Source organism: Cherax quadricarinatus, chromosome 25 (assembly GCF_038502225.1).
Source record: "Cherax quadricarinatus isolate ZL_2023a chromosome 25, ASM3850222v1, whole genome shotgun sequence".
In the NCBI taxonomy this organism is placed as follows: domain Eukaryota; kingdom Metazoa; phylum Arthropoda; class Malacostraca; order Decapoda; family Parastacidae; genus Cherax; species Cherax quadricarinatus.
The window spans coordinates 23,639,153-23,651,478 of NC_091316.1; the positions used below are offsets into that span (position 1 = coordinate 23,639,153).

General features: G+C 42.0%; 1 protein-coding gene across 1 annotated transcript in view; it reads right to left on the reverse strand.

Moving 5' to 3' along the window:
* LOC128689993 (protein inscuteable homolog) overlaps window positions 1-7,020 on the reverse strand; it is a 146,272-nt gene extending 139,252 nt beyond the window's left edge. Inside the window, exon 1 of the mRNA XM_053778460.2 lies at window positions 6,257-7,020. Within this exon, the coding sequence (XP_053634435.1) occupies window positions 6,257-6,295 (39 nt within the window). The 5' untranslated portion in view covers window positions 6,296-7,020. The remainder of the gene's footprint in view (window positions 1-6,256) is intronic.
* Between the last annotated feature and the right edge of the window lie 5,306 nt (window positions 7,021-12,326).

Consider the following 12,326-nt stretch of genomic DNA (forward strand, 5'->3'; position numbering starts at 1 on the left):
TATATATATATATATATATATATATATATATATATATATATATATATATATATATATATATATATATATAATATCCACCTCTATATATATATATATATATATATATATATATATATATATATATATATATATATATATATATATATATATATATATATATATATATATATATTGCAAGGCGGAAGATGTTGAATGAGCATCTCATCAATCACTTCGCCAGAGCTGTGCATTAAGAGGATAACATCTGCACCATATACAAGATTACCAGATTCTATAACTGTCTTCTGGGACTGTAAAAATGACTTAGGACTGTACATTACATCAGTGTGTTTGTTTTTATTTGTATGAGTTTGCGTATTCACCTATTTCTGGATGCAGGAATCGAGTCATAGCTCCTGGTTCTGTGTGTGAGTGTGTGTGTGTGTGTGTGTGTGTGTGTGTGTGTGTGTGTGTGTGTGTGTGTGTGTGTGTGTGTGTGTGTGTGTGTGTGTGTGTGTGTGTGTGTGTACTCACCTATTTGTAGTTGCAGGGGTCGATTCATAGCTCCTGGCCCTGCCTCTTCACTGATCGCTACTAGGTCCTCTCTCTCCTTGCTCCATTAACTTTATCAAACCTCGTCTTAAAACTATATATGGTTCCTGCCTCCACTACGTCACTTTCTAGGTTATTCCACTTCCTGACATCTCTATGACTGAAGAAATACTTCCTAACATCTCTTTGACTCATTGGAGCCTTCGACTTCCAACTGTGGCCCGTTGTTTATGTGTCCCATCTCTGGAACATCCTGTCTTTGTCCATCTTATCTATTAGTCGCAGTATTTTATATGCCGTTATCATGTCTCCTCTGACCCTCCTGTTCTCCAGTGTCATCAGGTAGCTTCACCTTAACCTTTCTTCGTATGACAATCCCCTTAGCTGTGGGACTAGTTTTGTTGCAAACCTTTACACTTTCTCTGACTTCTTAACGTGCTTGACCAGGTGTGAATTCCAAACTATTGCTGCATACTCCAGTATGGACCTGACGTATATGGTGTACAGAGTCTTGAAAGATTCCTTACTGAGGTATCGGAATGCTATTCTTAGGTTTGCCAAACGCCCGTATGCTGCAGCAGTTATCTGATTGATGTGCGCCTCAGGGGATGTGTTCGGTATTATACTCACCCCAAGATCTTTTTTCCCTGAGTGCGGTTTGCAGTCCTTGGCCACCCAGACTATACTCTGTCTGCGGTCTTCCTTGTCCTTCCCCGATCTTCATGGCTTTGCACTTGGTGAAGTTAAATTCAAGGAGCCAGTTGCTGGACCAGGCTTGTAGCCTGTCCAGGTCTCTTTGTAGTCCTGTGTGTGTGTGTGTATGTGTGTCTGAGTGAGTGAATGAGTGATTGAATAAATGGCCTTAAAAATGAGTGCTGAGGGACAGTTGTGAGTGAAAGTGCAGTCACAAGGTGCGAGAGTTTGACCTGGTGTCACAGAGCGAGGCAACAGAAGCCTTCACCTCCCGTGGACGGTCAGTTACAGAAGACCTAACTGTGTCTTCCATTCATCTTCCTTAACTGTTTATCATACAGGCGCAGAAATGTATGGGCAAACCATTAAAGAAATGTAGCTGATATACATGAGACCATTTTAATTTCTGTGGGATGACGAGAACTTTTGTTACGTCGCCGTCTGTGACCCGGTCATTACCCCTGTGTGACCAGTCATCACCCTCTGTGACCCGGTCTCACTCTAAGATCTGTCATTACCCCCTCAGTGACCTGTCATTACCCCTGTGTGACCAGTCATTACCTCTCTGTGGCCTGGTTTCACCCGACCAGTCATCACCCCTCTGTGGCCTGGTCTCACCCCTCTATGACCTCTTATCATCCCTCTGTGACCAGGACAGTATGCACATAAATGGCCTTCTCTGAAACTGCCATTTATTCTCATAACAACGGCTTTCACAGGTAATGGGCAGGTTTTCACTGCGACACGTTTCGATCTACACAGAGCTTTATCATCTCCATTAATCATCGCTAGGCAAGGGTGCTATGCGCCTCAAGTGTCTCTTTATAAAGATGAATTCGAGATAGACCAAACCTATTTGCTCTATTTCGTTATTTTGACTGCGGGATTCAGAAGAAAAGTTGTATAAATTGGCAGAGGGTGACTCACGAAATCGTAATGACACGATTGCAAACAAACCATACCACGGGCGGGATTGAACCCGCGGTCAGAGAGTCTCAAAACTCCAGACCGTCGCGTTAGCCACTGGACCAGCTAGCCACAATAAGATTCGTCCAACTAGGTATATTTCTACACCATAGGAAGGTTAGCATAGGCACCACTGTGACCACAAATTCGTCTGTAAAAACTTGCATTTGTGGTCACAGTGGTGCCTATGCAAACCTTCCTATGGTGTAGAAATATACCTAGTTGGACGAATCTTATTGTTGCTAGCTGGTCCAGTGGCTAACGCGACGGTCTGGAGTTTTGAGACTCTCTGACCGCGGGTTCAATCCCGCCCGTGGTATGGTTTGGCAGAGGGGTTTCAAAAGGTCTGCATAAAAATGTTAAATTGAAATTGAACTCACAAAACCGATGAAAGTAAATAGAAGACTAGGGTTTAAAAGACTGAAGATCACAGTAAAAGGGAGGAGGATGGAGGAAGAAAATGTATTTAGATATATGAGAATGGATGTGTAGATCGATGGGTCCATGGAAGAAGACAGTATCCTAGAACACGAAAAACGATTCGATTTTTTTAAGTAACATTGGTAAACTAGTGAGATTAGGTTAGGTAAGGTTATGTTAGGTCAATGGGTCATCTGATAATCACCAATAGGTTACGTTTTCTTGTTTTCCTGACGAACAAAACTCCACCAATCTAAAACAGGATTTAATTCACAGAAAATATGAAGAAAAGAAATTAGGATTGTTGAATAATGTAGCGAGAAATTTGCCATGAGATGAAAATAACAAGAATGCATCAGAGAACAGCGGCACAAACCAACACGTGGTGTGAATATTATACAAAGAATAAGGATGAGATGAAGGAAAAAAAATGGGCTGGAGAGACTATTTGGCCATGCAGAAAGACTGCAGAGTTAGGATGATTATGAGGGTGTATAAATCTGCGGTGGTTGGAAAGCGGGGTTGGGAAAGTCCAAAGGGGTTAGATGGAGGTTTGCAGAGGAAGGGATTTAGTCATCCAACAGGCACGTGTGGACGTGCGAGATCAGAGTGAGTTGATTCGAGTGAGTTTTGAAATTGACATGCTGGTGGAGTCCAAGCATTGAACTTTTTATGAAATGATGTAGGACATCAATTATTCATACTTGAATATTAAAGGTGGGAAGGAAAGTGTCTATATAACAAAAGTCAGTGTGGGATTCTTTCACTTCTGCAGTTTGATGAATTGTGATGTCTGTACATTTATGCCCCTCCGATACCTCTACCTCCTCAATTCCTCCTCTTCTCTCTCTCTCTCTCTCTCTGTATCTCTTACAATACCTCAAACACCTACAGCGAACAGAACTCTCCATCCCCCTCCACCATCTGTCGCTCAGCCTCCCTTCTGCCACAGTCTCAGTACCTCCAGTGAGCATGGGAACACAGCCTTCCACTCTCCCACCTCGGTTACCTGCTCCTCTCAACCGCTCGCATAAATTATGTACATATATAAAAAAGAGCATGTTCCAGGGCTCCTCCTCTAAATATGGCGTCCTCACTCGCCTCTCCTTGGGGAGTACCGACCCCCTATTATCCTTGGTGAGCCTGGTCCTCACTCAGATGAAGGGGCTGCAATAATGGAGTGAATAAATTTGTCAATGAAGGAGATAAATGACTCAAGTTGGACCAGATAACAGCAGTGATAAGAATACGATGCGAAAATAATGTAATGATAAAGGAAACAGTAGTAGCAGCAGTAGTTGTAATAATAGTAGTAGCAGTAGCAGCAACAGCAACAGTAGTGGTAGTGAGAAGTAACAGAGGAAGTAGTAGTAGTAGTATTAGTAGAAGTAGTAGTAGTAGTAGTAGTAGTAGTAGTAGTAGTAGTAGTAGTAGTAGTAGTAGTAGTAGTAGTAGTAGTAGTAGTAGTAGTAGTAGTAACAGGAGTAGAAGTAGTAGTAATAGTAGTACAAGTAGTAGCAGAGGCTCCTAGTGAAAGCCTTAACTGCCTTTTAAGTCTCAACTTGACCAATATAATAGTGGAGAACAACTGTGACAGCCAGGAAAACAACGATGATAAATTCTTCCATTTCAACTTTCCCTAAAACAATTATGATGCTGTCATTGCATGTGAGAATCCAGATTTACGCACAACAAATACTTATAGCTTTTTATTAACACACGTATATATGTCTTGCCGAATAAGTAAAACTTGCGATTTTTGCTTAAATAGCAACGTACTTCTTGCCGAATAGGGCAAGTAAAAATTTGTGTGTGCAGTAATTTCGCAAAAAATCATTCTGACACAAACGAAAAAAATGTATTTTACTGTGTTTGTTTATTATTAAATTACTGTAAACTATTATAAAATATATTTAGCTGGATTAGGCTAAATTAAATTGCGCTTGTTATAATAAGGTTAGGTAAGTTTCCTAAGGTTCTTTTGGTACAAAATCATTATTTTTTATATTAACATAAATGAGAAAATATAACTTTAAATGTATAAGGATTTTTTTTAGAAAGGACTTAATTTTAAATGAGTGCTTTTTAATTGACCAGTTTTACCTATTCGGTACGATATATATATATATATATATATATATATATATATATATATATATATATATATATATATATATATATATATATATATATATATATATATTTATTGGGCACACGCCCCAGCTCTGAGGAGCTGGATGAGATTTTCACCTTATAATGGGTGATACACACGTAACAACATGTACCGTATATGCCACCTTTATATCAATAATGTATCTCTTAAATCTTCTGTACCATATTATGTAATAAAATATTCCTATTAGTAAACAAAAATAAATATGAAAAGATGGGGTGGTAGGGGAAGTGGAATATTCAAACGGCTTCAGGAAGAAATCCAAATATTTTTCCTTGAAGCCTTTTTATCCACTTCTCCGAGGCTATGGGTCCCACAATTTACACCAGAGGTGGACCCCATCATATATATATATATATATATATATATATATATATATATATATATATATATATATATATATATATATATATATATATATATATATATACCTGGAGTTTACCTGGAGAGAGTTCCGGGGGTCAACGCCCCCGCGGCCCGGTCTGTGACCAGGCCTCCTGGTGGATCATAGCCTGATCAACCAGGCTGTTACTGCTGGCTGCACGCAAACCAATACATATATATAACAACACTGCGACTAGCCAAGGACTCGACCCCATGCTGCTTTGGCCTGCCTCATGGGCCATGAGGCAGGCCAAGGCAGCATGGGTTCGAGTCCTTGGCTAGTCACAGTGTTGTTATTGATAAATACCACTTGTTCATGGGTACAAATATATATATATATATATATATATATATATATATATATATATATATATATATATATATATATATATATATGTATATATATATATATATATATATATATATATATATATATATATATATATGTATATATATATATATATATATATATATATATATATATATATGTGTGTGTGTGTGTGTGTGTGTGTGTGTGTGTGTGTGTGTGTGTGTGTGTGTGTGTGTGTTGGTTGGTATCTGGGTGTGTTTAGAGACGACAGATGTGGGACGCATCCAGAAGACCAGGACTCCAGTACAAATATAAGTTTAACAACATCCTGACTTTGTTTTGTTGTTCTGGGCTACTAAACCTCAGGGTTAACAATCAGAACAAAAACTTCTGACCAGTAGATAATATGAAACACAAGGCTCATGATGAATCGAAGAAGAATATGAAATTTAAATTACTTAGCTATCAACATTTATTGCCAATACATTTTCCTCGTGGTATATTAGGTAGAGATTCGACGGAGACAGCTTGCTGATATCATAAATTATTGCGTGTCTGAATCTGTCTTGCATGGACAGGTCGACCTCCTGCAGTGTTTGTTTCTGTCACTGGTAATAATTATAATAATAATAATAATAATAATAATAATAATAATAATAATAATAATAATAATAATAATAAATAACACTAATAATAATAATAATAATAATAATAATAATAATAATAATAATAATAATAATAATAATATTAATAATAATAATAATAACAATAATACTTACGTGAAGCCATTTTAAAACTGCAGACTGAAAATCCAACATTATTCGATCCCTTTAATAAATATATGATTATATTTTGTTTTCACTTTCACAATCACCTAATGTGCAATTTCTTCTTCATGAAAACAAATGTTTCACTGTTTTTATATATATAATTTTTGGTCAGCAATATTGAGGCCTTCATGATGCAGCCATCAACACTGTGCAACACTGCTCACTGTGGCCAACCATCACCAAGTAACACTCGTAGAACAACACTCGTGATGCACTTCCTTCAGATGAAGCAACACTACTAGTCCAGCAGATTATCACTTTGGCACTTCAGTTAGCACTAGCAATTAAGCAAACAATAGTAATTGCAATAACTCGTTACGAACGCAATGTTGAAAATAGTTTCTGAGCGTCAGGCCGCCTGTCAGCATCAGGTTTGTATCCTCATTGAAACGTAAAGTAGCATTGGCCGCCACAGTAAAGTGTCACGATTGCTGAATCGTGTTTTTTTTGTGTAGAATAGCGGCGAGAGAGGTCTGCTGGAGGCACCGACTGGGGAAGTGGTGACGGGGTTGCCTGCTGGAGGCGCCGACGGGAGAAGTAACGGCAGGGGTGCCTGCTGGAGGCGCCGACGGGAGAAGTAACGGCAGGGTTGCCTGCTGGAGGCGCTGACTGGGAAAGTGGTGACGGGGTTGCCTGCTGGAGGCGCCGACGGGAGAAGTAACGGCAGGGGTGCCTGCTGGAGGCGCCGACGGGAGAAGTAACGGCAGGGGTGCCTGCTGGAGGCGCCGACGGGAGAAGTAACGGCAGGGGTGCCTGCTGGAGGCGCCGACTGGGAAAGTGGTGACGTAACGCCGACGCAGAGGTGCCTACTGCTGAAGTGGTGACGGGGTTGCCTGCTGGAGGCGCCGACGGGGGTTACTGGCGCGGCACGGGTCCTCGGTCTTCCTGTCCTTCTTTTCCAGCCCAAACTAAACTCTGAAAAGAACAGGTCGGCCGCGTGGGGCCGCTGATCCATACGGTTCAAAAGCCCCGCGGCCGCTGCGTCCGTTTCCCTCTAATTGTTGTTTACAACAGCAATAAAAACCCACTTTAGTCTCACTAATTTTTCGTTCACATACCTCGTTCTTGCTGGTAAAGGAAATTCGTGGCACTAAAAACTATCTTTTAAAGTACGAAGCTAGACATAAGTGAATATAAGAGGGATTTATATAAGTGGGATTCCAGTGGTTAGGACGCAGGCAACGTCACCACACGCGCGAGTTTGGGGGGGGGGCACGTGCTGGAAGCAGCAGCTGCCGCGAGTAACGAACCTCTTCTCGATCCCCCCTCGGCAGGACGACAATGCAAGGACGACTGCTGTCATGGCAGCATCACAGTTTAAACCAGCTACCACACGCAACACGACTGTCCCTGCTGGCGGAGGCCCAAACAGCAAGAAGAAATATAACATCTCAGTACTGCGATGTTATATTGTAGATGGACTGATTATATCGTGTTTACATCTCTGCTGCTTCTGTATTCAAGTGGAGAAGCTTATTGTGTGGGCGAAACGTTCCAGAATAAGATGACTGTTGCACATGTATCCTGTTTATCAACAATTTCACGCTCACTTGCGGTCAGCAGTAACAGCCTGGTTGATTAGGCCCTGATGCACCGGGTGGCCTGGTCATGGACTGGGCCGAGGGGGCGTTGACCCCTGGAACACCCTCCAGGAAGACTCCAGCAGCCTCCTCTCTGCATTGCCGAGAAACATGATGACGAAGATGACGCAAAATTTTAAGGAAAACGTTTTATCAAGTCAGTGACTTGATAAAACTCTACATAGATCGAAAGAGTCCCAATAAAAGCTTGTCCTAGGGCCTGTATCTTTGACTTCATACTTCCTCTCTTATATCTTAGTTGTATCACAAAATCCAAAATAATTCCCCCACTATGTTTTTTTGAGTAAGCTCTAAGCCTGTAGGGATCATACGGCGCCTGGGAAGTGGGAGGTAATCAGGGTTAATCCAAGGAAGAGAAGGGGATGGAAAATTCGTATGAGGCCCTGTCATTCCCGACTGGTGTTGCCGTGTGTTACCGCTCTCATACCCGGAACGTATTGAGAGTAACGGTCGTCGCTGCCTCCGCTACTGCACCCTTGTTGCTACCACATCCCTGCTTCTACCGCACCATGGTTGCTACAAAAATCGAGTTGTGGTTGTTCATCTCAATAACCACTCTCCTGCTTTCGATACAATATCCCAACAATCATTCATCAGTACCATAATCACCACTACCACAACCAACACAACCACAATTACCACTAAAACCACCAGAACAGCTACCATCAGAATCCCCTGCAGCACCAATCAGATTAATCTTATCCGTTCCTATATCTGCACTGTGAATCAACATTTGCAATAATTTCGCCCCTCCCCCTAAAAAATTGCCTATCAAATTTCCCAACCTATTTTCTTACGAATCCAAAGTAGGTCTACCGGCAGAGACACAATGTGGATTATAATATTTGTGTGTGAAAACGCTTCTCTCACCAGGGAATTTATGAAGTGATAAAAGCGTCGGTGAATTAAACATCTCTACACTAAAATGCCATAACCCGCACTGTGTCTTGTATACATGTTGTTATTTATTCTACCAATGTATTAACATATCCTCAGTAACTTCAGCAATAATACAAATTAAGATTTGTATTGTTGTTGAAGTTGCTGTCTGTGGAAATGTGTAAAACGATGGAGGCTCGAGCCTCCTTAAGGGATTTCAACTCGTGACCTCTCAGGCGGGCGGGCGGCGCGAGTGTGACCACCCGTCAAAGCTGTGAGATTCCTACACTGCGGTCACCATCCACGGAATATTGATTTGCGCCTCATGGAATGTGAATCCGCTCGTCCCAGCTGCCAACGACCTCCATGTAGGTATTGCCTCAGTTTGGTGGGAAAGCTCTAGCACTCGGGCACGCTTTGTTTTGATTGGCTCCCTTCAAGAAGGGATTGAGTTGATGCCTAGTAAAGGGCTCTTGATTCAAAGAAATGAAGTTACCTTTTCCTTCCTCGAATGCAACATGATTGCCTCTCATTCTCCAGCTTCTATATGACTTTAGTAATATAGTATATACCTGTAGTATACCCTTGATTAGTTTCCAGAGTTCTTGTAGCCTCGGTGACTGACCTGGGGTCAGATTTTTCTGCTGACTGCGTATTTAACCAGGCTATTGCTACTGGTGGCAGCTGGCCCATAGCCATCACAGCCTGGTCAATCGTGCACTTCACAGAGTTAGTGGTCCAGTTTCCACCTGAAGTGAAATATATTTGTTACGGCAATATTTCTGACATCTAACATTAATAAGTTTTAATAGTTGGCGTTCTTTTTTGAAATCGTGTCTGGATTTAGCTTCTACAGCGGCATTACCCAGTTCACACATCTTTAATGCCTTAAGTCAGCCAGGGTGCTTATTAGTCTCTAACTTCCCATCTGAGCTTCCAGCTTCCATCTGTACCTTCTTGTGAGGATCCATCCTGCGGAATGTTGCTGGAACCGCATATCGTAGTACCGATCTCTATTTGCAGTATTTCAAGTGTTTCCTCAAGAACGACACCAGACACCTTCAGAATGACTTGCATAAACTGATGCCGTGGTTGGAAAGATAGCGAACACAGTTTAATGTGAATAGTCTTGAGCCCAGCGGGAGAATGAGAAATCGTGACACTCAAACCAGGTACGTAATATAGAGCATAAAAGAAATTACGTCCGATTAGTAGACATCTGAAACTAAGTCATTAGTGGACATACACTCTTAATGATGCTAAAATACTACTTGTTTTATATTGAGAAGAATATGTTTATCAAACCCCAAAACTATACTAGAATTCTAATTATCTCAAGTACGACATTCAGTTAGTGCGGTGGTGTTCTCCACATTACAGAATGGATGAAACGCGTTGGAAAAAAAAAAAAAAAGGAAAAAAAGGAGAAAGTTATTCCCAGGTATCAGGAATCTCCTCAGCGATGACAGAATAAAAGTACCTCAGAGGGAGATATTACTGGATAAGAAAGGTATAAAGTGCATAAATTTGATCTCCATGCGATGAAGCAACGCTTGGTCATTTGCCGGCCCCTGGGGCGTTGACTCCCGGAACACCTTCCAGGTATACTCCAGGTACCTCTGGTCTCCTTTAAACTCAACCTCATATCCCAGCATATTTCACTAAAAGGAATTTGAGCAAGAAGAAAACTGGGACAGAGCATACCGCAGCCATGCTGCTGTGAGACTTAACTGCAAAAAAAAAAAAAACTACATTTGTGGTCACACTGGGACCCATGCTAACCTTCCTGGTATATATAGCGATATACCTGGGTGAAAGACTCTTATTAGGCCAGCATGGTACAGTGGATAACGAACTGGCTTGAAAGTTTTAGTACTGGTTTGCTAGTTTTAGCACTGGTTTGCAAGATTTATCACTGGCTTGCTAGTTTTAGCACTGTCTTGCTAGATTTATCACTGGCTTGTTAGTGTTAGCACTGGCTTGCTAGTTTTATCACTGGCTTGCTAGTTTTAGCACTGGCTTGCTAGATTTATCACTGGCTTGCTAGTTTTATCACTGGCTTCCTAGTTTTAGCACTGGATTGCTAGTGTTAGCACTGTCTTGCTAGTTTCAGCACTGTTTTGCTAGTTTTAGCATTAGCTAAAACTAGCAAATCCCTCGCTCCTTTCAGCGAGTTAGCTTTAATGTTATTTATTAACGATTCTGGGGATCATGGTCCCCGCGGCTCGGTCACAGACCAGGCCTCCTAAAATGGAAAAAAAAAATTTGCAGGAATAAGAACTTTTAAGACATACACATAAAAAAGTGCGATGTGAAATATAAGTAGAGGATTTCGGGAATTAGATCTATGAAAATTGGAAAAAAAAATGACTGTCAAAAGACGGAGTTTAATATGGAAAATTATACGCAGTCTCACTGGCGGAAGATTTTTTTTTTTTTTTGGTTATATCCATTTGGAGGCTGTAAACTCGTAAGGGTAATACAGCGCCTGGGATTTAGTAGGCAGTCAGGTTTCATCCGAGGAAGGGGAAAGGTGGTTTCAATTTCTTGGATCAAGATCTCTTCATAGGCATCAAAGCACTTGAAGAAGCAGTAACGAGAGGCCAAGGGAATAACAAGGTAAACATTCGTCCTTATTAAGGGGGAAAGGGGAGGGAAAAGGGATGGGACAGATGAAAAGGGAAAGGGGTCGGGGGAAAGGGATGGGGATGAAAAAAAGAGGAAGGGGACAGGGGAAAGGGATGGGGAAGAAGAAAAGGGGAAAGGGCAGGGGAAAGAGACGGGGAAGAAGAAAAGGAAAAGGGTCAGGGGAAAGGGATGGGGAAGAAGAAAAAGGGAATGGGGCAAGGAAGAGGGAGGAAGGCTCGGTGGTCCAATAGCAGTCTCCATTGATCAGTTAAAGGGTCCCGGTGTGGACAGGTGGCAATTAAGACGTTACTGGGGTGCTAGGGAGACCACGTTAGCACCTCCAGTGAAAACTGCTAGGGACCCTTTGGTCTGGGGACTCCGTGGTGTGGGAACCCCGTTGTTGGGGATCCCGAAGTGTGAGGAACCCGAGAGGTGGGGATCTTGTCGTGAAGGGACCCCGTTAAGAGAGGGGAACCTGGTGGTGAAGGTACAACGTTTTGTGGGCACCCCCGTTGCGGGGAACCCCATGGTTTAGGGACTCCGTGGGATGGGAACCTTGTGGGGTGGGGACCTGGTATAAGGGAGATCTGGTGGTGGAGGGGAGATCTCGTTGGGGAAGCGCCTGGTTGAAGGGGAACTGGTTGTTGGGGACCTGGTTGTGGGGGAGACCTAGCCAAAATACACATCCTAGCACTTAGGATGCACCGTGACGTGTACTCAACTAAATGATAGAGAGAGAGAGACGAGAGCTCACCCACCGCAAACCTATACCAACAAACCTAAAAAATGACATAAATCACTTCAGGTGTGAGCAGAAACATACTGACCCAACATCAGGAGTATGAATGGACACAAGAGTAAGACAAATACTGGCCAACCCCGTGTTAAGCAGACCATAACACTGAAGACAC